Here is a 27139-nt window from a genome sequence, read left to right on the forward strand (position 1 = left end):
TGTTCTGTTTTGTAATTAGAGCAGGGGGAAAACCACAACAAATTTACTTTAATTACTTTCCCAGATTTAAAAATCAGTGGGCCATATTCTGCATTTTTCCTTCTACACCAAATAACTACACCAAATAGGTCTGAGAACTTAGTAAGTTCTCCTTCTAGTATATAAAATCTGGTTTCCATCCCCTCTTGCCTTTGTAATTTAGGGAAGGAAATAGAGAATAAGAAAGAAAGAGGAGTAAACCCCTTTCTTTTTTTCCCCTCAGCTACAGTTGGTGATGTATGACAGAGAAAGGAGCTCTCAAGGCTTCAGTTGATCCTTACTATTTCTCTCTAACTACCTGCCTGCCTCTGCTGAAGAGCAGCACCAGAGAAACAGCTTTTCTTCCTCCAGGATTCTGCTGGGAATAATGGGAGACACCACACTGGATAGAAATCAAGCCCCACATAGATAATTTACTACAACTGCCCATCATCATAATTTCTGTCTTAGGGTATATCTGCCCTGAAAATGGCTCCACTGAAATTACAGGAGTTTTTAGTGGCATAAGGCAGTAAACAGAGTCATTATAAGATGATCAGTACTGAGTTTCTGCCTTCCTCTGAATCTGTCTCCACCTGGTGAAACCATGATCCCTCGTCTCAGTTGCCGTATATTTCTCCTGAGTATTTCTCACCACCTCTCTACAAAGTAGGCAGAAATTATATTAATCTATGCTGGCTGATTTTTGCACTAAAACATATCAAGAACACTAATAACATCCATTCCACTGGCTGCACTGTGAAGATACTAATCACCCCCGAGAGAATACAAACATTGTAAATCAACATGGCTGTTTGTGAAAAAATCATTAGACCATGGCTGAAGGGAATGATTGCAGACTCTGGCCCTGTTGTTATTATTAGCGAAACTGGAATTAATTTAAAACCATTCTCCAGCAGAGCTAGCTTGCTGGGATTGTACATGAAACGCAGACTTGACCTGAAAAGTAGGTTTTCTCCTTTTCTCTAGAAATGCCATGCATGCTTCAAGCTGAAGCTGAAATTGCAACCAGCAGTGTGCTGAGATAGCCCCTTTCACCACATATTGACAGGGAAAGCTAGGTGAAGAAGCTTTAAAGAGCTAGCTTGAGTGCTGAGGTAAATGACTTGCAGTGGCTAGTATACAACTCAAAAATCAAAACTCTATAGAAGGGGAATGAAAGAAAAAAAAAAACCTGAAAAACCAAATTAAAATAATTTAAAGCAAATTTTGTTCCAGAAAGAGAACATTTCATATATTCTGAGAAAAAATAAAATCAAAGCAAAATTAGACAGACTAGAAAAGAAAATAATATTAATTCTTATCAGCATTTATAATCTACTTAAATATACAAATTTATGACCAATATTCATGATTATATTTTTTAAAGTCTGTTTTCACAGGCTTTTCACCTCCTAAAGTTTATATAGCAAATCAGAATATTTGTGGCAGATTACAATTTATTAGATATGGGTTTTAAATTAGATTTACAATAATATAATGTAATCCAAGTTATATATTCTTAAGTACACATGTTCATTTTCTAAACAAATCTTTGTATCCACATCTAAAATAAACAAATATTCGTACATCACGGACTAAAACCAATCATAATACTTCTTCCAGTTTGAGGAGTCTTTTGTCCTTTAGAACTCTTTAGTTTTATATCTATTTAAGAAATCTGAAGCAGAAAACAACCATTATGTTATTGATTTATCTCCACTTTGACAGAGTTTCTTAAACTTTATGTAATTACTTGCATTTATTATGCTCTGTCTACCATCTATGTAGCTCTCACAGAAATGCTAAGACATCATGCTGGGCTGCTGTGTTGACGGCAGGTTGTCTCCAATTTCCACCTGTTACACTGTATTAAAACAGATAAGGGAGTATTAAATGCAGTGGCAACACTGCTTAGGGTAATTGCTGTGGGGATGTTATTCCATCATTACTGAGACACACTGCAGTGCAGGAGATAACCCTAGGATGCAGCATACACCAGGAAACTGGTTCTGACATGTTCTGTAACTGAAACTGAGCCTAACAAAAACTAAACCACAAAAAAGAACGTAAGTTAAGTAACAAGTGCTCCCTGAAACCACGTTTTCATAAATTTGAACTACCACTTACTGCCTGAATTCTGTGGTTGGTTTCATCCCACAGATTGGGACTGAAAGGGGAAAAATTGTTCAAAACATTTTGAAAGCATTTAAAATTTCTACAGCTCTGGAAACTTTTTCACAAATGCTCCAAAAATCTTTCTTTTGTTTACTTTTTAGACTCTATTAGCCTCCCCAAATTAAAAAATCTATTATTTACACAGGGTCATTTCTAGTATTTCATATAAATTCCTTTATACAAAATGAACTTATGAAATGTGCATATGTACATATGCATACATACACAATAAACATCTAATCATCAAATTGTGATCATGGTCAAAGAAATACAAACCCTGACTAACTGAGAAACACACAAGGTCATTGAGTTAAATAATATGGAAAAGTTAGAAAAAGAAAGATCAGGCAGGTATATTAGGAAGAACATCTATTTTGTAGGGTAAAAAATAAAGACTTAATGGCCGCAAAAGTAATATCTATCATTTTCTTGCTGAAATAGAGGGATGTATTATCTATATTATGAAGTTGCACATTTCAAAAAAACAAATATAAAAAAGTTGAGTAGATATAATCTAGTAAACCAAAAGCTTGAGTCACAATCAGAAGAAAAAAGCCTATCACTTCATGCAATGTCCTTCCTTTTCCACTCCAGCAGAAACTAAAGAAAACAAAATAAAGAGAAAGGAGAAAAATAGAGACTCTAGATTTGGACATACAATTTCTCTTGTTTCTGTTTCAGTCCATTCTTAAATCAAGGTTTTGGTAAGCAATTTAAGCAAAAGAATGTGATTTATTGTCCCAAAGATGTCCCCTTCCCCTTGGGATCTGATATTTACAGAAACCTTAATCTCCCTACAGAGAGGACTGGAAGATACTTTGTGCGATGATAAAGAATAAAGAACAAAAAGAAAAACAACTTTGTGAAAGAAGTCAGTGTGATAACAAGGCCACTTATCAAAAGAACCAAATTGTTGAGCAGAATTTAAAACCAGCCACTGGGACACAGAACACAGGCAAAGGATTTGTCCTCTGACAAAATAATCAGAGCTCCACTTTTTTTTTTTCTTTTCTCTTCTAAAAATGCAGGATTTCACTGTGTTTTTCAGTGCAACCAATCCCAGATGAGTGTTCCCCCCCACCCTGATTTTGCATGCATGGCGCTGTCTGGTAAAGAAATACTGTTGTATTCAGCCACATGTACATCTGGATATTTTTTTGCTGCAACTTTTAGAAACACTAAGAAAGGTAATTTCACTTTTTGCTCGTTCTTGTTACTCCTTTCAGCATTTAAAAACTATGAATAAGCAGAATATCTTTGTAGTGTTTTTTCTACACTATAATTAATCGAAATGTATCATCTGACTGTACAGGAAAGTAGAAGGTGCCTAGTGCTGCTTCACTTTTCAAAAGCACATCTGACCTACCACTACAAAATCACACACAAAAAATGAAGAGGAACAATCCTGTAGTGATAAACAATTGGAGCATTTGGAGCCAATCTGCATGTTATTAAAGTATATCATGATCATAGTTTTACTCAGTATTATACCAGAAATTAGACATGACATCATTTGCTGGTAACTGAAATTGATTGAATAAAAGCGTAATACATACCTACTTAACGCCATGCATAATGCAGGATATTTAAACATTTCTTGTTCTCTACTAAAATCAGTTATCTCCATGTCATTAATGGAGCTGAAAGACCCTAACACATAATAATATGTGATATTTTTAGGAGAACTTAACTTACAACTCCATTTATAATGAATTGCCCACATATTTTTGCCTCTGCCTCCAGTTTTAAATTGTGTATTTTTTTCAAAGGAAAAATGCAACAATGAAGATAAACTATTAAACTTCTCTAAGGGTTTTCAGGGAGAAAGGGCTACCATCTACAAAATTTCAGAAGTAAATGGAACATATCATCACTGGAAGAGATAACAGGGAAAGGAATGGTTTTCATTGAGAAATTGTACATGCAAAATATGCTTAAGAAATCAAATTCGTTAATTACAAAGAAGTACTCGGGATTCAAATTCACACACACAAAGAAGAAAATTGTGTTCTGTGATAAATCAATAATAGTAGGAAAAAATGAAATTTCATTTTTAACCAATAGTTGAGCAGAATTTTTTAGATTATACTTTTGCATTTTGATATATTTATCATCTGATGATAATACACCCAAAAAGGTTTCATAGGCTATTGCATAGACCACCATTACTTAACATCATGATTTTCAGAAGTGTGGTATATGTCAGCTTTTTTCCTTAGCTGATTTACTAATAGAGCAGTAATATTCTCATCTAGCACGGTAATAGTTTAAAAGAAAATTATAATCTGTATTCACAACTAAGAGTGTCTGCAAATGCTCCTTTTTTTCTGTGTATTAACCATTCACTTCATCTCCTTACTACATCAGTGTGTAGCTGTTACAATTGGAGAATAAATTTTACAAATTTTTGTTGCATATATTTATCAGTGTTTCAAAAGGTTTCCTTAGAAGTCATGCTTGCTCATTCTTGTCACAGCCATACATTATTTATGAAATGTCTGTATAATGATAGATTATTTATACTCTGATATTTATGGCACATCCTGATCTGAAAGTGTGTATGAAATTGCTCAAACTGTAGCACAAATTGTAGCACGTAATATGAAAACCTATTATTAAAAATGGATGGCAAACAAGACTTAAAATATTGTTTTTTTTAAAAAAAACCCACATATTTTCTCCTATTGTCTTTCAAATAAAAATCTACGGTTCACCATTCATAATTTATTATATATATTTTTGGCTGCACATAGGCATAGGAGCTTTTTAAATATTTTAGTCTGAACAGTAAGCTATTGCTGAACTATAGCATCCTATAGATACTTTTCCTTCCTCCAAGGGTTTAAATGTTAAGATTTAAATAAGTATGAACTTCTGGAATTTATCCCCATGAAAAAATTATTTACAATTCAGAAGATATTTTACTTGCTAAGATTACAGAAGACCTTGCTTTTATATGTTTCAAAGTATATTTTTGGCGAAATCTTAAAGAATATTTTAAGATAAAGTGCCACCACTCCCGTGATTTACACACAAACAGTTAAGGAGTGAGCCTGGAAAAACTCATAGAGCACAAAAAAAGAGAAGAGACTAAGCCCTGGCCCATGATACGTTGGAAGTCAGCAGGGTTGTGTATACTTCTTTATCAGCCAGTAAAAAATTAAATTCTTCCTAAACAAGAGTAGTAGATGTAATAACTGAACAACAGCTGGAGTGAGAGCCAGCTGTGCAGCTGGAAAGGATGAGGGCCATAGAGATTTGTGATCATGCTCTTCACTGCCCATGTACACCCAGTCTCTATGGGAAAGCAAAAATGGCATTATAAGAATGTGAAAATACACTGAATGGTATGAAACAGATGTAAAAAAACCCAAAAAGACCCAAACCAAATCAAAACAAGAGACTTCCAGAAGTCAAGGAAAGAAAGAAAATGGAAATTCCAGGAACAGGCTTTCCAATAGATCCATGATAGTAGGATTTCTCTACATTAAGTCCCTGAAAGAGTAGTATATATGCATGTTTTGGCTTAAGACTCAGAAGTCTTTAGCAAATAGAATCTCTGGTCTTCCAACTATTAATTTCTCTGGTCTGTCCCATCTATGCATCACTCTAACTCCTAGAAAGTGGGTGTGGAGAATTCACACACAGAAAGGGAGTGTAAATACTCTAACTTTAAAATGACAAAGTACCTAGAAGAAAAAAAAGAAAATAAAATAAAAGAAGAATCCTTTATAATTTGTTTCTTATTGTGATTTTCAAAAAAATTACATTGCATTAATAAAGAATGGATAACTCCAATTGAAAAAAAATGTACAAGAAAACAAAAAAAGAGAGTATTTGAGGTACAAAATGATAAGGAGTAATAGCAACATTATATATTAACTTTGAAAAAAGCATAGAAAGAAACCCTTTTCTACAACATATTTCTGTTTCAATTAATTTGACAATGATACCTAGAGAATATGAAACTGCACAGATATTATAAATCTTCTCAAAACAAAACTGGCATCATAACTGAGAAACCCAAAGTTTTGATTAAGCTGGAGTTAAACAAACAATATTATAGTGTCAATATTGTTCTGTGGGTGACATATCACAGCAGCAGCTGGAACTTAGCACGACCCTACTGCTCTGCCAACAGGGGTGGGACTCTCATGGAATTGGCCACTCACCCCAAAGGAGGTTTAGGTGGGACCAGAGTAAAAATAATTTTCTTTTTTAAGTTTAATTTATATATTTTTTTAAAAAAATATATTAATTTAGAGCAGTAAGCAAAGATAAAATAATAACAGTCTTAATGGATTTGGAAAATGAATAATTTCTTCATAATTAAGGAGTGATAGCCAATATTTGCAGATCGTTGCATATCTTCAAGATGTTTTAAAAGCATTAAATATTATTCAGAGCTCCCTTGCAAGTTAAATGTACATGAAGTCTCATTTCAAGGATGGAAGAAAATTGATTTAGGGAATTTTGTTATTTACTCAGCCTTGTAGCTGCCTCAAGAGCCAGAATGAAGGTATAACTTAAATAATCCAAAATGCCACCTTTCTACTCAACTCTAGAACTATCAGATATCTTAATTTCCCCTCAGATTTGCCTTCCTATCACACTCCGTCTTCTTACTTGGAAAGAATTTAATTTCCTATATTTTTGTGCAGTACACTCCCATGAACTTACTTCTGAAGGAGCAAGATAGAAAGAATGACCATGGGAAATCCAGAAATAGTGGGCAAAGCCTTTGCTGAGGGACAGCACCAATGAATGCAACATGTGCATTTATAACACAAAACTAAAAAAACTGCAGAAATGCAGTCTACTCTGCATATTAGTGTAATCTCACTGGATCTGGATGTTGTTATAGGTTGTCATGCACACTGTCAATGATGCTTTCTGCCATTCCAGACCAGGAATGAACCAGGTCTCCATGCCCACTCTACCTGTCCCACAGATTGCATAGAATTAGCAGTGCAGTGAGTCCAGCAAATGTGAAACACGCTACAGATACCATACAGGGACCACACATACAAGTTTTATCTAAATTAAAGGATATATAGGAGACCTATTCTTAGAATCATAGAATGATTAGGGTTCAAAAGGACCTTAAAGTTCCAACCCCACTGCTATGAGCTATTCAGACCACACCTCATTTTTAATGCAAACTCCTTAACAAGAGGCAGTGATGTATGTTAGTTTGAGTTAAAGTAATAATAATGTTACAAAGTACAGACATCAAGTATTTCCTATAAACCTACTGCCTGTGTATTTTCCCATTATGCAGTGAAACACTTCGCACCACTGCAAGCAGTATCAAGAGAGAGTAGGACAACATTCCCATGGAAAATATTCTATCTGTGTATGATCTGATCTATGGAGTGGCATTTTCAGCCCTCTTTCCTTTTTCAAGTCTGGGCTTGCAAGTTCCTGAGGAGCAGTGAAGGAGAGCATACAGTGGCAAGCAGCCAGTATTTCCAGCCTGAGAGAGCTTACTCTGAAAAGGCTTATGGTTTGGTGGGTGCACAGAGCTGCCTCTGTTTACCAGGAAACAGGATTTTTCCCCGATTATGACTATGACAGGCATTGTTACAGGACTGCTCTGTTCCACAGTAATCTCCCAAAGGCTTATGGGATTATGAACTAACACGAGGTAAGTGGCAAACAACAGCCCAGTTGCTCCTGACCCACCTATGCTTCCTTTTCACCTAGAGTGGGCAGCTTCCCACGTTCATCTGTTTCTACATCTACTCTATTTACCTCTGCATTGAAAGCCAAGACTTATACAGGGGTTTTAATTTGCAATTTTGTTTCATTAAAAACAGAATTAAGTTCAGACCTAGAGTAAAGTCAGAGCAACCCTGTGAAATACCATTCCCAGTTTTAATTTGGCACACAGCTTTCGATACATTGCTCTGCAGATGTAACCTACCTTATTGATGATAAATATGGCCAGTAGACCTAAGTTCAAATATCAATACTAACTTGGTTTGTCAGAAAGAAATTTTATCTCTGAACTGGTTTTGAATTCAATCACTGCAGCAATTAGAACTTGCTGTAATATATATATATAAAAAATTAATTTATTGAAAATAATCAATATTCTTCAATGATTGAACTTCATAACTGTGGCCTTTATGGCCATTTAAAGACAATGAAAAAAGACCATTAGTGGTCCCTTTTGTCTTGTCAAATTTCAGGCATTTATTCTATACTTCTGTTCTCTAATCAATGGAGAGAAGGACACTTTTCAGATGGTGAAAACACCATCTGGACCTGCCTGTCCCCTTCCTGTGTCTGGCAATCCATTTAGTAAGTGTGTTCCTAATAAAGACACTGAAACATTTGGTCCTCCAGAAGTTTCACATTTTAGTTTAAAATTGACTTCATTCCTTAGATTTATCTGAAAATTACATTTCCAAGAATGAAGTCACTTATAAAAAATAATGCACTGCAAGTTATATATAACATGCTAACTCATCAGATATGGATGATTTTTCATAAAATAATTTTGTATCTGTATTTCGAGATCTGTCAGGGGGACTTGTTCCTTATTACCCCATTTCTATACATGAAAATATGAATGCAGGCCAAAGCAACCAAATAAGAGAGTTATTTTTCATTGTTAATGATAAAGCTCTGGCATTTTATAATCATTGATTCTGAACAAATATTTAAAAGTATTTCTGTTCTGCTGATTTTTGTGTTATAAATGCATAACTTCATAACTCATCCTAACAGTGGATAAAATTATTTTGAAATACTTAATGGCATAAAATGTTATAAATCTATGGTTCAGCTTATACGGAAACTACTCTGATATAATCTTTACCATTGCATGGAACAACAGAGAACGTAGTAGGTACATGATGTTCAGACACTGCATGACAGACAATGCTTCTATTTTAGAAAGAAATTGTTTTCATGGGGAAAACCACAAAAGACTGCATGAAAGATTTGGAGTATCGTGCAATGTGTGATTCATTGGCAATTACATTAGTGATTCTTTCAGTATTTAAAAAAACCCAAACAAACAGCAACCAGATTTTGATTCTAATAATAAAACCAGCTAAGTTCATACTCCTCCAGTACATTTTTAGGCAAAACCAAAACTGTATTCAGCAATATTAAAGATATTAAATAACTGAATATATACTCAAATAATGGTTTAATTATCAGAAAATATATTATGTGCATATTAGGACTGCTACCAATATCACACATATCTAAAAAAATATTCTCCACATCCAGATGGGTTAAATTTATAGCTATAAATTTGGGTCTTTTCTCAAGTGTCAGAACTATCTCCAGCTGCTTCATTTTGTGTGCTAATATATGATTTATCTGAAACAGTGTAAAAAAAGAATGTTGTTAGAAAACTCATTTAAGTGTCGTTTATTTCTAAATTGCTTCAGGCAAATAAATTATTCCACTTAGGCAGTAATTTCTATTGATGAAATTAGTTCAAGTCCATCTGCATGGAAAAAAATGCAAGACATGAAACTAGGTGGCTCTGCTTTTGACCACTCTTTCACTTTCTGCATTAGTTCTCTTAAAAGGTGTGTTTCTCAGGGTGTTATGCAAGATCCTTCCATAAAAGCAGAAAAAGGCAACTCTCAAACATAATTGGTTTCACTATTTCCAGATATGAGAGATTTGAGAGGAGCTATTACAAGATTCTTCTAACTTTTATGCAGTTATGAAGGGGAGTTATACAATCTATTTTAGACCTCTAATTAGAGTGCATCCAAGAAGCACTAAAGATCAGGAATGCAAGATTCCCTCTGCAGACAAAAGACAGAAAAGCACTTTCCTGTACTCCATTCTGCAAATAACTTGGACCAGTTCAGCAAAGAAAAATAGTGCCACATTCAGCATACCTTTCAGAGGTATTCAGTGCTAAAAAAAACTCCTGTCTAAAATAGCAAGAAGGACAAATAGCATATATGACTATCTTCTGAGCATTTCGATTGATTTATTTTCTCCCTCACAGCAACAGACTCAGAATTAATGTATCACATTTATTTTAGGTTACTGAAGCCAAAAAAGCCTGAAATTGGAAAGCTTCAATACAGAATCAGTTAGGTGTCTATTTCAGAGTGTTCTAAAGGGTGATATTTGAACTGCAATGGATTGCCCATGCTTGCTAAATCTCTCAAGGAAGTTTTAATGTACTGCTGCTTTTTGTAATAAAGCAAACAAGACTGAAGTGACTGTGTTTGCCATACACCCCAGTTTCTTCTCCTCTCTTCTCAACACTAAATCCCCTGCCTATTTTCTGCAACATTTATCAGGGAAGAAGAGTTACAATAAGTTTTATGAAACAGCCAGGAGAAAAATTACTCATACCCCAATTTCACAAAATTTCAGTGTCAGCTTGACTGTACTGGATTACAGAATATTCATATAGCAGCTCAACTGCAAGGGTAAACAAGGATTCTTTGACACACAGAATCATTTTTTACCCCTTTCATATATTTGCAACAGCTGAAGGGATTTTTTTTCTGATATTTTAGCAAATATTAAATGTTAGAATTTCATCACTTTGTGAAATTAGGAAACAAAAACTATTAATTAAAAACAAAGAGAAAAGGATTATCCAAAGAAATTTTCCAGATGTCCATTTGAATTTGTACCATTTTCACTGCATACTAAAGGTGACCAGTCCAGGGCTAGGGTCTAAATGTTTTAATTTCTTATCACTGATTTTATATTTCAGTTATGAAGAAGAACTTGGGTTTGTGCTGTTGTTCTCACAAAACACTTTGGAACCTGTGTATTATCTATGGAAATAAAACCTCCCAGTACTTTTACAGTTAACCTGGTGAACAAGGAAGCCACTAAATGTCCCCACACTTCAAGGACAACTCTCTTACACTTGGCAAAAGAAATTTTCCAAATGATCTGAGCTGAGTCAAGAACTATCTTGGGAGAAAGTCAGGTTGGGCCACTGGTATCCAGCTGGAATTGAAGGAATCGGGAAAGATACTGCATTGAAGAAACAGCTAAGTGCAATTGGTTGAAGTGCCAGGAGGTTCTGGTCTTGATGGTTTGGAAAGCAGGAAAACACACCGTGACACCTTAGAGTATTTATAGTAGTTCTGTTTTTACATTCAGTAGACTGAAAATAAATTCAGCTGTCCCTCAGAAAATGCGGTTAATACAAGTAAAAGCCACTATGTTTTTGATGCTTCCCAAAATGTGGTAGAACACAATATTGCAGTCCTGAAGTTCTGAAATAAAAATATATCAGTGTGATAAAATGTATAAATTTATTATTGCCACATTTTCACTGATGTAAGTTTGTTTGAGTCCCTCTTTTATTTTTAGGCTTTTTTTCTTTTTAAACATTTATGCAATTTGCTTTCTGACTTTGGTCTGAAAGCTACGTGAAAGTTGTGTCATTATAACAACTTTTTGGAAAATAGAGTACATTTTTAGAGGAATATTTTTTTTCTCCTGGACATTTAAAACCACATTTATATGAAAAATTTTTGTCTTGCTGACTGAGCGTTAATGTTCTGAAAGATATGCATTGCAAGTAAAGATAGAGTTGCTCTTTATAGACGTGCTGTTTCATCACAGTGTAGGCTGCTACAAATCTCCTGTCATGAAAAATCCTCTTCATTTCTTCAAAGTCTATGATTGAGACCATTATAAGATTAGAAAAAGTGAGATATTTTCTGTTTCTCATGCAAGATGAGTTTCTGTGGCCTAGATGATCTAGTCGCATGCTTTGTTCCTTCCTGTTTGTCATCAGTGTAGTTTCAGCCAAGTTTAACATTCCCAACTAGTCTGGTCTTGTCTGGATGTGATTTTATAAGTAACTCTGGAAACACAGGGATGGAAATATGCTTCTCACGTGCAACAATCCATTCATATAAAGGAGCTATGCTGGAAGGATTTAAGGGTGTGAAACATGTCCCTTTCATGGCAAGAATAGGATAGATAAGGTGCAAGGGTGGTTTTTAGTGGTGAATATCTTGCATCTGCAACTCTCATAGTAATTTGCACTTCTGAAAATAAGACACAGCCTTCCCTTTCTTTCCTTCTCTATTTCTCTTCTGCTGTAGCCATTATGTTCTCTAGCACTATATTTTAACAAGAGAAATACCTAGATGCAACAAGAGAAACAACCTGGAAATTATTTTGGTCATCATGACATTTCTTAAGTAAAAAAATGTAAAAGGTTACTGAGAATTATTTCTAAAGCTTAAAACTTGATAAAATTTCAGGATTTATCCAAAACTTCAGTTAATTAAAAAGTGAAGATTTTTTTTTTTTTTGCTTCAGAAATATGTTTTAGTTTGTTTTCTGTAATGAGACCACATGTTTGATTTTAAGTGCAAGTATAAAATTCATGTAGGAGCTATTGATATTTTAACAAGTGTACAAACATATCCCTCAGTGTGGAGCTGCAGTGTTACCAGAAAGAAATTAAATTTCTGTAGAAAATTTAATTTATTGATGGGGACTATTTTGCTTTCTTGATAATACAGAGAAGAGCTCTTGACTCTTGTCTCATAATCCCAGCAGACAGGCCTGTGACCATTAGACAGTGCTGTAATTTAGACCCTTTCCTTCCAGGGGTCCACACTCTTTATGTAGATGGCAGCTCTGATACTTGATTTGTTATTCAAGGACTTATCTGGAAAAGATGTTCCCAGAACAAGAGAAGTACTGGGGCTTCCCTGCAGCAGAACAGCAAGCCCTGCAGTTGGACTGAGCCTGGCTGAAAGGCATATCCAAATTTTCAAAACCAGCCCCAGAGATATTCTGCATCATGTGGCCCAAGATGGCATTATATTACGTGCCAAAGAAAACACTAGTCTGTCAAAAAGGAAGGATTCAATTTTTTTTGCACAGCCAAACTATTAGAACACTCATTGTATTATTTTGCTGCCACAAACTTTGCTTGCCAAGCCCTGAAAAACCTATCAGGAAGCACCTGCTTTCAAGAGCAAACTATTCTGTTATTACATTTAGTTTATTGTGCAATTCACAGATTCTCCCTGGAAGCCATGAATTAGCCATGATAAATGAACACCAAAACATTCAAGTGCTGTGCAAACTGCTGCAACACTCTAAGCATTAAAACAGATGAAATAAAATCACTGTTCTCAGCACAGCAATATGTCAAAATTTAATAGCTAGAAAAATAGCTACTATCAAACTAAGAAACACTGTAACAAGGATTCTTTCTCATTAACTTCACTTCAGAAAAATTGTTCATTGAATAAATAGCTATGTACATCTTAATTAAATATAAACAATCAATTTTATAGACTTTTGAGCATCAAAAAGTTAGAAGTCAATGCCTTCATTCTATAATTGTAAAAAACTTCCTTCTTCATTCTTGCTTCTTTTAGAAAGTCATACCATAAAACAGAATATGTAAAGTTGGCAGAAGATGTCTCATAACCTTTAATAGAGCACCTAGAAGCATTATTTTCAATGACAGTTCATATAAACTGACATATCAACCATATCAGGCTGGGGAAAAACCTAATAATATTCTCCCAATTAATTCTAACCTCTTAGCTTTACTTGTAATTATTTCACTCAGCTCCTAAAACTCAGCTTATTAAGATCCATCCATCATGGTGTGGATCACACAGTATTTCTACTGTTGGGCTTTCTGGCCTTTGTCCTCCTTGTGAGAGGATATGAGAGGACCTTGCCTACACTGAACTCATAAAAGGGAAACTTGTCTTAAAATGAAGAATAATGCTAAACTGCAAAATAATTACTATAATTCCAGATTATTTATTTATTTATTTATTAAACAACTTTTATGTCCCTGAACTTAGTCTGCTGCTTTCCTGGAAGAGACACTCCTCATGCTCATCACTTGAGAGTGCCAGTTGAAATATTTACCTGTACTTCACATCTGATTTACTGGTGCATAAACTTATTGGCTGGTTTTATTTCCACCTTTTTCTTCGAGTGATCACACCTATTTATATAAAGTTATTGCTTCAGTAATTTGATATATTCCAGGTGAGATTGATACAATGTCAAGTTGTGATTATTTATGTTTAGAAAGCATACCCACAAAAACCCCAGCAGAAATTAGCAGCATTTCAATAATTCACCACAAAAGACACAAACAGAAGGTCTGTAGCTCCCCTGACAGTTCAAGCAATCATTCCCAGGAGACACACATCAGCAGAAAAATTCATAAATGAACCATTTATACTATTTGAAGCATAATTTCTCCTGTAATTAAAGCAGGTTATCACCAGCCTATATGTTTCTCTATTTATAAGCTTATTTGAAATACTAAGTGTTGAAATGTCCAAACAGATAATTGCTTTTCTGAAGACACTGTTAGTGTCAAAGCACATTTCTGATACATAACTGTCTTATTCGATCAGAACAAAAGCAGGCGGGAAAACTGGAATTCAGATAGATCCAACTGGATGCAGGCAGCAAAGTCTCTGCATTTCTCCAAGAGTTACTGCTCCCACTATCTAATTTGATGATTAGCACTGATTTGTAATTGGAACCAAAACCCAAATCCCCATCTGGATCCTGCTCACAGCAGTATGAACACAGTTCAACACCTGCCTGTCTTATTTATATAAGAATCATGACTGATGTGTTTAAATGTCTGCAGCAATTTCCACCTGTCCCTCCTGACTGTTGTTGATCACTGCCTCTGCTGCAGGGATCGATCAGCAGCGTGGGCAAGCATTTGGTTCATTCCAGAGCAATGCCTGCTGCTCACTCAGCAAGCCCATCAGTCAATCCATCTCTGCTTCTTCACAGCTGCTCCCTCCTTTTTCCTTTCTTAGCCAAACATCACTGGTGCACTTTACCACCCAGGACTATCTCTTACCTCTAAAAATCAATTGCCACTGCAGTTCATTCTGTAAGAAAACTTAAAAAAAAAATAATAAATTCTGTGTTTAAGGTTGCTTATAATTTGGGTTTTTTAAGGGTTCATGTTAAAGGATAAGAGACTACTTTTTCAAAATTCAGACATCACTTATGGCTACTCTCTAAAGTTACAAATATTGGTTAATTAATAATTAACTGTAATTGCTAATGAATTTGAAAAAAATTCAGAGGGGAAAATGGCAAGCTTTCACAGGGAATTGAAAATAGTTGTATACAAACCTCCACCCTATCAGAAGAAAATCTGCAAGTAGGTTTTAACCTGTGTGTAAAGGATGAATCCTGTTCTTGGTCCCACACTGCACTGCAGTGTGTTTACATGACTGATGTGGGTAGCCAAACCTCCCACCCCTTTCCTTAGGAAAAGTGCTCAGTGCAGTACAATGGAAGACCCTCACCTACCCAATTCCAGGCAGGAAGTTGCTGGCAACAGATCTCTGGACAGTGCCTTGCTCTAACACTCTCAGGTGCATGCTCTGCAAAGCAGCAGAGTCACTCTCCTGGTGAAGTCTAAACATCTCATTCACATCAGCTAAAAAACCCCAAACAAACCAACAGCTTTGGGTAAATATTCCTGTAAACATACAAAGAGGACAGTCAGGATTTCTGATGCATCCTGGTTCCTGTTTCCAGTGCAGAAGCAACTCTTGAGCATGACTAAAATGATAACTTAGTCATAGCTCTGCTTCAAAGAGGATCATTAAAACCCCAAACACTAATTTACAGTAAGACCTTGAAAGGTCCCCAAAATATAGTGTATAACCACACTATTCTCTCACCTTTCTCCTCCCGTGATGTCACCCAATTATTACAGCACTGAAGCAGACACAACTTACAGCTACATATATTCCTCTATAAATCAGTGATCCTGTTAATTTTCCTTAATCTTGGCAAATGTGTAGCTCAAGAGCTTTCATTAATATTTATTAACTATTCTTTTCTACATTGAACTTTTAATTATTTAAATCACTAACATATAATTCTATAACTACAGGTTTTATGAGGTGCATTCTTGTTCCCACTATTCTGGAAGTGAAAAAAATAAAATGGAAAGTCCAAATTCCAAATCTCAAGATCTTTCAACACAATAAAGAAACAATCCAGTTTAATAAATGCAGTGAATATCTTATCTCACAAACATAATTCATACAGTAAAAGGAAATATATGGATTAAAATACCATGTATTTTGATTTCAACCATTAAAAAACACACAGAAAAAAGTAGAGAAAACAGCTTGTCACTGATATACTGTGATTATTATTGACTTGTAAAGGTTTTTTACTCTCCACAGAGTCCTTTTGATTTTCCATAAAGAAGACTGCTTTTTCTGCAAAAAATATTTTCCTCTAAAACAATATAATTTCTCTATTGTTTTTTACATCACTATAAATTCCTAAAATAAATTGTGAGATATTCCTAACTAAAATGTGAGAAAAGGCAGAACTTTTGCAAAAAACACATTTATCACTTGTCCAGGAGTTATCTGACATTTAGGGGGAGAAAAAAAATCAAGCTATTTGTCCAAGAACAATTTTCTCATTCTAAACATCAAATAAATGACAAAAGGACCAGCTCAGAATTCTCTTTCATACCTTTGGAATAGGATGCCTAGTCACATATCATAACTAGCTATTGAGTGATATGAAAGGCAAAAAGAAAAGGCCACCAAAAAAAGCTGTAACAATGAATTTCAGGTCTATTTAGGTCAGAATGACTCTTTCTTTATTTCTATAAGTTTCAAAAAGAGAAAAAAGCAAAATAATCCTAGACTTCTAGTCATCAGAAATAAGGCCTAAGGAGAAAGTGAATTGAGTGCTGGCACACTGGAAGCTGTTTTCTCTTCAAAAGATCAACAGGGAAGACAACATATTTTTCCATAACACAATTGTCTTCAGCTGTCCCTGAAATGATTGACAGGCAGCATTAAGCTTTAGGGATGTTCAGACGATATTTAATGTCAAGTTCAACGTTGAATATGCTTGTATTTTAAGAACAACACCTGTTCCATAGTCTTTGAATACTACTATCAGTACCAGAAAACAGAAGGAGCCAGAAGCTCTTGGCAAGATAAAGTCCAAAAGAAGATTTTTTTTTTTTACTGTTAAGGAAATCTCTCTCCTCTCTGAGATTTGAGAATGTTGTGTTTGTTTCTTTATCTTGCTGTGCCTCCCCTTCCCCCACACCCTTCCCTTGCCACCTTTTCTTTTTTGCCTTATTTCTTATTTATTTATTTTTAGATTGAGTGGGCAAGAAACAAAATTAGTCTGTGAGCAGGTTGTTCCTTACCTGCTTTTTGCTTTTAATCACTTTAACACAAGGTAAGATGAGCTTACTTGTGATAATGTAAAACTGCTGTAGCAACTGCCTTTGTTAACCTTTTCCAGGCTACAGCATGAGTAATATATGTACCTTGTTTTTCTTTCAAAAATTCATTTCCTCAGACTAGTACTAGGAGTAGTGAATGCTCTGTAAACCCATATCTTGCCTGATTTATTTTAATATATTCATCTATTTGTTTACACTCCTACATGTGCTTGAGGCAGGGGTTTTGTCACATTTCTACTCTTTATTGCCCTGAAAAATACTCTGAGCATCTTTCCTTTACATCCAAGAAGACTTGGAATGCATATAAAATTACTACCTGCACAAGTAAAATAAAAAATGATAGAAGTTGAATGTAATGATAACAATAAGAGAAGGCTGTTTTCAGGATAAACCTATTTATTCATTAAAATGCGTAAACAGAGAAAAACGTAATATATGTCTGGGAAGGGAATAAAGGGACATTTACAGAAACTCTCCAGTGGGAATCCAGGTAATCATCTATGGTTTAGAAACATTAAAAATTTTCTTCCATTCACACAAAGTACATGTTCATTGAAATATATGTAACTTCAAATATACAGTTTTGATTTGATCACTGCAATGTGTATCAGGTTTCTACCCAAAAACAATACAGAGGATAATATTCTTTTGTTAGTCAGAAAAAAATATCCCTTATTTAATGAATATTTTCACTCTAAATCTCAAATGCTTGCCTTGAATTCAAATACAGGGTTTGTTTCTGAAGTAATGATGTGTGCTATAAGTCCAACTTTATATTAATACTAATCTAAGATTAGTGTGATTACTGAATTATACAGCCTCTGAATGGATGAACTACAGAATTGTCATCCTCTCTTATTTCTCTCTAGCAAAAAATAAGAGGACATCACCCAAGAATTTGAATACATAAGTTGTTTTTTTTTCCTAGCAGTAACATGGACTCTGAATAAAACATAGAGTAATGACCATTTTTCATGGTTTAAAATGATTACACTTTAAAAATAATGCCTGAATATATTTTTGTTTGCTTGAATCAGATCCTTAGGACTAGAACTGAAAATTTAAGCAAAATATGGTTTTAAGATGCCTTGAAACCCTTCCAGTTCCATCTTTCAGGTCCAATTTTAGCTCAAGTTAGAGTCAGAAGTTACTCTAAGTGCTGAAAGTGAAGAAAACCAGATAAACTGACCTTAAATTATGAAGTTCTACACCCCCAAAACATGTGCCAAAAGAAGAGGAAAAGATTTTCCAGTTAGCTGCCTAATCTGGCCACTTGGTCATTCCAGCAAAGAGCAACAATACAAAACAGGTTCCAAGATCCAATCCCTGATTTATATTAAAAATCATATTTGCCCTTTTTAGTAACAGAGCTACAGTGAGGTGCACTGGTCACATCTTACAGAGAAAAGCAGAGAGAGGCGAAGTCTGCTTTTTTGGGCCTCTGAGCTGAGAACAAGCAATATTCTTTCCAGTGTTGGCTGTATATTTTTCCACTGACAAATTATTAATTCACAACACCCTATTATTTACTTGTTCAAGGACATGAGAAAAAGCACTAAACAATTCTGCATTAACATAGGAGCAATAAGAGACGTATCTTTGGAAATTTCCTTCTGACCAACTCACCCCATCTCTATGACAAAGAATTTGCCCAGCTTCCTTGCTCTTATTCCTTCAGAAGGACAGTTTGAAAGACCACCAGATTTTCCACTGTCACTGCTTTGAAGCCTCTTTGACTTTGATCAGTGCTCATCATAGTTTGAATCACCCTTCCTTGGTCACAGGGTTTTACAGAATCGCATAATCAACTCAGTTGGAAGAGACCTCTGAGACCATCAAGTCTAACCTATGACTGGACACCACCATGTTTACACCAAGTGCCAGTGTTTCCTTACACACCTCCAGGGACAGTGAAGAATTTCTTTCTAAAGTCCAACCTATGCCTCCCCTACGACAGCTTGGGACTGTGTCCTCTCATCCTGGCACTGGCTGCCTGGAAGAAGAGACCAGTTCCCAGCTGGCTACAGCCTCCTTTCAGGAAGCTGTAGAGAGTGATAAGGTCTCCCCTGAGCCTCCTTTTCTCCAGGCTAAACAACCCCAGCTCCCTCAGCTACTCCTCAGAGGACATTCCCTACGGACCCTTCACCAGCTTCATTGTCCTGCTCTGTGCCCACTCCAGCACCTTCCTGAATTGAGTGGCCCACAACTGGACCCTGTATTTAAGGTGCAGTCTCACCAGTGCCATGTATGGTCTATGATCACTGTCCTGGTCCTACTGACCCCACAATTCCTAATGCAGGCCAGGATGCCAATGGTCTTCTTGGCCACCTAGGCACACACTGGCTCATGTTCAACCAGCTGTCACCCAGCACCCCAAGGGACTTTTCTGCTGGGCAGCTTTCCAGCCACTCTGCTCCCAGTCTGTAATTGGAGCATATTTTGTCTTTGTCAGGTGGACCATTCTGATCTTGGAGTCCAATCGAAAGCTTCCTCCCCCTGGAAACTGAGTTGTTGCTTCTCTACACATGACACTGAGCCTGCAATTCCTGAGAACCCCCAGGCAGCCAAGAAGCACTTTTTTCTGCTTTTGAAGTTTCTGTGATACTATTAAGCAGCACATTGACTGGCGTAGAGAAGATAGGATTCACCCTGAATGAGACAGAATTTGACAACAAAGTTGCAAAAAGTGTTAGTTCATTGGTTCAACTTAGCAGACATCACCAGTTTGTTTGTGAGACAGAAAAGCAAGTGCTGGGGGTAGCTGGGAAAGAGTGGGAGAGGAATCTGACCCTGCAATCTGGAAAGATCACTGCATACAAAGGCTTTCAGCTCCAAACCTACTGACAATGATGCAAAAGAGACAACCTGGTTCTACCCACAGTGCCAGCAGAAGTATGCTGACATCACATTTGGTATGCTTAAGTCTGTATGTTCTCATCAGGTGCTTTTCAATCACGCCTCAAGGGTAACTAAAACAATCAGAAAACTGATTCCATTTTATCAGGAAGGAAAGAAACCAAACAGTTATGAAAATTGCCGTTTAGGTGCAAAGATCCTTCTGTTAGTAATTGAGCACGATTTTAATTGGAAAATATATTTGAATGTAGAAGATGTTCAGTAAATAGAGAATTAACAAATTATGACCATTGACACTGAGCAAGAAGGAATTTACTCAGCTTGATCTTCAGGTTAGATGGGTAGTGTAAACTTGTCAACAAGAATGTGAAGTACATACTTAATTTGGAATCTGATCACATATGACAGACAGCAGATAAGCATAGAACTTCAGCTGTCATTTTATAGTATAACCATACACAAAATGTTGTTCTTTTTCAAATACAAATTAATAAGGCCATTTGCTGAATCTCTGTTAACTTTACTCCCTGAGAAAGTCTCAGAAATTTTCAGAAACCACCTCCTTGGTGTGTATTTAATCAATTTAAATAAATAAATAGTGCATGCAGAATATTTATGTACGTGTGTTTGCATATATATATATATGAAAACAATAGAACATAATTTTCTACCATGCAACTATTTCTGAATGCTTTGCCTAATCTAAATAGGGTTAAGAAGCAGCAATATGCACATTTTCCATTCAAAAGCTTGAAGTGAAATAACTCAGTTCAGACATTCAGTTTCATAATATTTGGTGGTGGGGTTAATTATAGGTTTATATTTTAAATATTTTCACACTTGAAAATGTTATTTTGTCTCAAAAATATAAAACTCAAAACTAAAACAACCAAAACCCTTAAACCACACACCACTCATTTGAAATGCTTGTGTTTGTTTTCCACATAGGCAATAAACACATTGTTAACAGAGAGGGCAAAAAGTCTTTGGATGACTTGGTGTTTACATTTTGGATGGAGAGGAAAACATTGTGAGAAACCATTAACTTAAATTGTCAGAAACACAAAAGATATTTTTGAGTAGGAAGAAGGTGTCGGCATAAAAACGCATAGGCAGAACCAAGAGCTCTGCCATGGAAATCCAGAGAAGCAAACCTTCAATGCTGCTCTTCCACATGTGTAACACAGGTAATGGGAAATTTGTAGGAGACTTCTGCAATCTGCTGCACAGTTAACAGTATACGTGTTAATATATGTGCTTTCTTTAGTACATATTATTGGTTTTATATGTAAAGAATACTGATGTCTAACAGACTGAAAAAAATAAATCTACTGGGAAAATTCTGAGCAGCTGAAGCACCTGCCAAGAACTTTCTTTATATATTTTTTGAGATATGCAGTATTTCATAGTGCAATTTATAACTGTTAATTAAACATAAGTCACTGTACTAGTACAGTTCTGTCAATGAAATTTTGAAAATTCCGTGCAAAGCAAAGCATATTTTCTAATATTATCTGGAATCCCTTCTTGCACTTTTGCCCGGAATTAGAATTATCCCTCTTTTGGATTAAAGATGCATTGGTGGATTAGTCTATCACTGATGACAACATAATATATCCTTTCCAGAGGCTTAAACTGAAAAGACGTCTGTTAACTACAGACTGTATTAAAACAACAGGGGAAAAAAAAAAGGAAAAAAGAAAAAAAGGGCATTGGACATGAGACTGTATTTTAACATTTAAATATCAGCATGTGGGAGGTCAAAGTTTGTGAAACATAACCTCAGGTTCAGTGCCATGTATCAATCTTACTCTTTCCACAGACTGTATCACCTGTAAAACTAGTAAGGCATGGGACTGATCCCTGCAAGGATTAGCCATGAGTACTACTTCTAGCTTTAGCCACCTGAGCAAGCTCAGGAATACCAGCCACACAGGCAATTTAAATGAAAAATAAATTGGTTTTAATTTTTCTACTTGATGGTCAGATATGTACACATATTTTGAAAAATTTTGCTTCTTTATTTGAATATTTTTTTGGCCAGTTAAAGAATACTTAAATTTAGCATTTCCAAAGCAACAAAGCAGATGAGCTGCTTCTGAACTGAACTAATTTCTATTTCTGAAACTTTGTTTCAGATGACATGAAGTTGATTCACCACTTTAGCATTCTAAAGGAGATGTTATATTATTCTGTATTTTAAGAGACATGCCAGCAGTTTCCCATGGAACAGTATCTTCCTTCAAAGTTTTTCTAGGTGTAAAACCACATAGTACATAAAACATCTTTCCATGTGAACATCCTGAAATATTTCACATGCCAGTAATCGTACAATGACACCTTCTAGAACACACCTGTTTAATATTTAAGTCAGATTCTGGAAAGCTAACTAAAAAAAATATTTCAATTACTCTAATAAATAGATAATGTGCTGTACTTTCTGGTGAACTTAAACACCTAATTACATTCTTTTTCAATTATATGCCAGAAAAAAGTAGATGAGTTGTTAGCATTCAATTTCAATGTAAGATGCTGGGGTCTGTTTTTTGTTTAAGAAAAGGTCAGTCCTTCACTTTGGGAAAGTCAGTAAAATCATTGGCTAAAAAAAAGTAGCTCAATATGGGTGTAGAATCCATCTAAGAAATGAGCTTTCTACAACACTCGCCTGTTAGTGGCACTGAGAAGATGGGGATTAGACATTTTTCTGGTGTTTTATTTAACAAGAGATCTGGATGTCATCACTAATGTTACTTGCTAAATTGAATCTTCAAAGAACAGTGTAGAATATGTGAAGTGTTTGTGTGTAAGCTCACAGGCTGTGTGCTCCATCCTTTAAAAGGAAACCATTGTGAAAGGGGAGGGTCCTGAGCACAAAGAAGGGAAGTGCTGCTTTTCTGGCAAATGGCAGTAGCAGCAACAAAACTCTAATAAGAGCCACATGCTTCAATACGCAGTAAATAATACCCGTACACAGAAATAAAAGGTTGGAGGATGGTGGGAAAGGACTTTGAGTTCTGCAGTCAAAGAAATTTAAAGGTACATCTAAGTAGTCTTACGAGAGATTGCTTTATAGTGAAGTATCAGTTACACACAGCCCTGGATCATAATTATCTGTGCATCCTCAGACTAGCAGAGCAGTTATAATGCAGTTCCGTGCTTCTCTGCAATTGATCTCTGTGACTGCATCATTTTCTTGACGTTTTACAACTTGCTGATTCAGTAATCACAGTTCAGCTGTCTTAATCACGCGGTAATTGAACCATAGAGGGAATGCCAATAATCAAGAAGATACCAAACCAATTAGATAGCAATGTTTTCAGTCAAGAAACAGCTAGCAGCAACTCAAATATGACTTTGTTTATTCTCCACTATCGATGCCTAGATTTCTTAAAAGGCAATTAAAAGGGTGGCAGTCCATTTTGGCCCAAATCCGCTATCTCCCTGCTCCTTTTATTATGCTCTAAAGAAGAAACAAAAGTGCAGATGCAGGCGGGGCCTGGCGCACGGCCGGAGGGGGAGCACGCCAGCCGTGCCGGGGAAGGCAGCGCCCGGCGGGGGAGCTGCCCGGCGCCGGGGGAGCGGAGCGGGAGCAGGAGCGGAGCCCGGGCCGGGACCCGCCCGGCCGGACCTGTCCGTGGTGCTGCAGCCGGGACCGCGCCGCCAGCGCCGCCGCCGAGGGGCCCCCGGTCCCTGCCTGCCCCCACCAACGCCCTGCAACAGCTGCTGCCGCTGCTGAGCCCCATTCACAGAAATTCAGCTTCTGGGGAGATTTTGGACCCCCTCAAGGCTGGGGGTACTAAACAAAATAAATTCCCCAAACCTCCTCGCAAAGCCCTGCCCAGGCTCTGAGCGTGCCTCTCCCCGGAGGTCTCTCGGCTGCCCGGAGCGTGGGGGAAGCCCCAGTCCAGAGCGCAACTTTCCTGCAGGGAGCCGGGCTCCAGCCCCTCGGAGCCCCCTCGAAGGAAGAGGGGACCTGGAGCCCTCCTCGCCTGCAAAGCTGTGGAGAAGCCAGGCAGGAGAGAGAGGCTGGGAGCTCCCTCGCCTCGCCTTCCTCATTGCCGGCTTCTGGTACCGGGGAAACCCCGGGGGCGGAGGGAAGAGGGAGCTCCCACCGTACGCGCAATGCCCCCCGTGCATCCCCTGCTCCGGGAGTCCGGAGCCCCAGCCCGCACTCACGTGTGCCGTCAAACCGGGTGGCGATGGTGTCGAGGAAGGTGTTCTGGGGTGCCAGTAATCCCTTCATAACAGGCATTTTTCCAGCGCGGTGCGAGGTTCCCCATCAAAGTTTGTCTACGAGGGTGGCTCGAGAAGAAAGTGCAGAGGGCGCCCGGGGGAAGGTAGCGAGGGAGGAGGCGGAGGGATAGGGAGGAGAAGGAGGATGGGGATGCCGCCGCGCCGCCTCCGGCGCCGGGAGCCCCCCGCCCGTCAGCCCCGGCCCCGCAGAGCGCTCCCGCTCCCGGGAGCCGCGCAGAGGTGCGGAGCCGCGCAGAGGTGCGGAGCCGCGCCCCCGGCCGGCAGAGCCCGCGCCCCCTCCCCGCACCCCTCCCGAGGCGAGGGGGAGGGGGGCCTTGGAGAGCCGCCGTGAACAAGGACGGGCTGGAGGAGAGCGGGGAGCTGGGGAAGAGCCACCTTTATCCACCTGTAGCGGAGCCGGGTGGGGCGGGGCAGCGCAGGGACCGGCGGCCCCCGGGGGCTACCGAGCCTCCTCCGCCCCCGGCAGCCTCAGGCACACTTCGGCTCCAGCACCTGAGAAAGGTCCCAGGCATCTCAGCTCACAGTTTTATGAGTAACAATATCACAACAAAAGCACGGGCTTACTTTGCTGCAAGGAGAAGGAACACCCTTGGTAGATAGGAAATGCCTCTGGAGGTGCTCATTGGAGAGTGAGACTGGGACATGGATAATTCTCCACCAGTTGTGTGGCCTCAGACATCATCTGCATGGTTAGGTTATTTCATTTATTTAAGGAACGATATTTCTGTGATTGTTAGTACATCCTATAACATTCTTTCAACATTCTTCCTGGGAAAATTCCTGATTTTTTTTTTTCCTACCAGCCAAACAGAGTCAATACATATCCTAGCCCAGAAGATCTATTGTGTAAATTCCAATAAATGAATATGAAACAATAGTAATAAAGAGGTGGCATTCCATGTTGAGATGAGTAATCTGCTCAGACTGGTACCATGGCTCTTTAAATGCTGCCAGATAACTCTCGGTAGTACAGTCATTTCACTTACTGTAGCAGCAATGGCAAAACTGCCCCATGTTCTTTCAGGATTAAAAGACCCTAGAGAAATGAAGTGGGAGTACACTCCCTAATCTACAAAGCCGCTGTGCAGAGGAAGCCTGTTGGGTTCTTGCTATTTTACAGTACTGCTATTTGTATTTTTTGCTATTCTTGTTTATTTATGATTCTCTCTTTCTCCAGATGGTTAGAAGACTTTGATTCCCACTTTTTAGCATAAGCAGCACAGAGAGGTTACAAAAGAGAAAAAATGGTCTTTCTTTACAACAGATAATGAAACACAACCCCCCCCAGAACCTCAGAAAATGCTGAGACACAGGGTTTCTAGCACAACATAAAGCCATGGTAACCTCACCTTGGCTCTGGAGAATGCAGCAGTATTTTGCTGAGATCGTGAATCTGTCTAGTTGCCCTTGTACTAGAAGCCGTTCACAAACTAGTTGATATAGAACTGCCAGATCAGTTTTCAGAAGTAGCACATGAACTGAGAGACTGCCTGTACAGTACTTTGGAAGTCTTCAAGACCTCAAAGTACTATCAGTTTCTCACTACCTGATAATTAATCTTCAAATTCATGTCAGCCTTGTCCTTTAAGTATATAAGCAGCAGCCTTGTCCTTAAAGTAAACAATTTTTAATACCAGAAATTTTTAAGTTTCATTATTATTCTCATATCTTCCAGTTCAATATAAGCAGAGTCACAAAATTAATTTCTAATTTTAGTTTTCCATTTAGCTTTTCTGGCTACTTGGGTTTGATGGTACATGTACTCAGTAGTGAAATAAAGAAAATCCTGTTTCAATACCTGGAAAAATTAAAAGCGTGATCAGGTTTTCTCTTCTGCCAAAGTGCTCAGCAACAGAGGTTGTTAAGATAAATCCAAAGGTTTGAAACCTGACAAAGAACTTGCCTATGTTGTAGCCTGTGGTGCTGCAATTGTGTTTCAGTTTGCATTTTTTTCCATGACCTGCCCTAACACCATTTAAGTAGGGATGCAGTGAAAGAGAAAAGAATGCATTCTTAGTCCCAATACAGGCAGCCAGGAGAAGAAAACCCATATATACATTGAAACATATAAATGTATTTCTCAATTATGGTCATCACAAAAGGGGAGACAAGTTGTTGCCTGATAAGTCTGTAAGTCCATAAATGGCCACACCAAGTCTGAGCTCTAATCATAGCCTTTTGAGGGCTTTAGGACATAACAGCTTCAGTAAGTTTAGAGCATTATTGAGTGCTCCAGGAAACTTCTTAATTATAAGACAAAAATTGTTTCAATAAAGCCTTAGGAATTCACTTAGACAAAGAATGCCAAACAGTTATGCAAACACACAGCTCAGAAAGGATGGATAAGTGCCAGAGGAGTTACATGGCATATTCCATGTCGATAGGGGTGAACACAAATTGGTTATTGAAATTCACCACTAGCCAGGGGGATGTGATAGCAATGGCAGTGAAAGCTTTACCAACAAGGAAATTCTGATGCACAAGAGGGAAGGATACCAAATGCTGCTGAAAGCCTCTTCATCTCTGAGGAAAGAGGAAGTTTGCAATTCTTCACAAGTACCCACAATCATACCATACTATTATAAATTTCTTGTAGAAATGGCTACATACTAT

The 27139-nt window shown here is 37.5% G+C and overlaps 1 protein-coding gene across 1 annotated transcript in view; it reads right to left on the reverse strand.

Moving 5' to 3' along the window:
* KCNH8 (potassium voltage-gated channel subfamily H member 8) overlaps positions 1-24524 on the reverse strand; it is a 177240-nt gene extending 152716 nt beyond the window's left edge. Inside the window, exon 1 of the mRNA XM_039709733.1 lies at positions 24449-24524. Coding sequence (XP_039565667.1) covers positions 24449-24524 — 76 coding nt within the window. The remainder of the gene's footprint in view (positions 1-24448) is intronic.
* Between the last annotated feature and the right edge of the window lie 2615 nt (positions 24525-27139).

The sequence above is a fragment of the Passer montanus genome, unplaced genomic scaffold, assembly GCF_014805655.1.
Source record: "Passer montanus isolate IOZ18808 unplaced genomic scaffold, ASM1480565v1 scaffold10, whole genome shotgun sequence".
Lineage (NCBI taxonomy): Eukaryota > Metazoa > Chordata > Aves > Passeriformes > Passeridae > Passer > Passer montanus.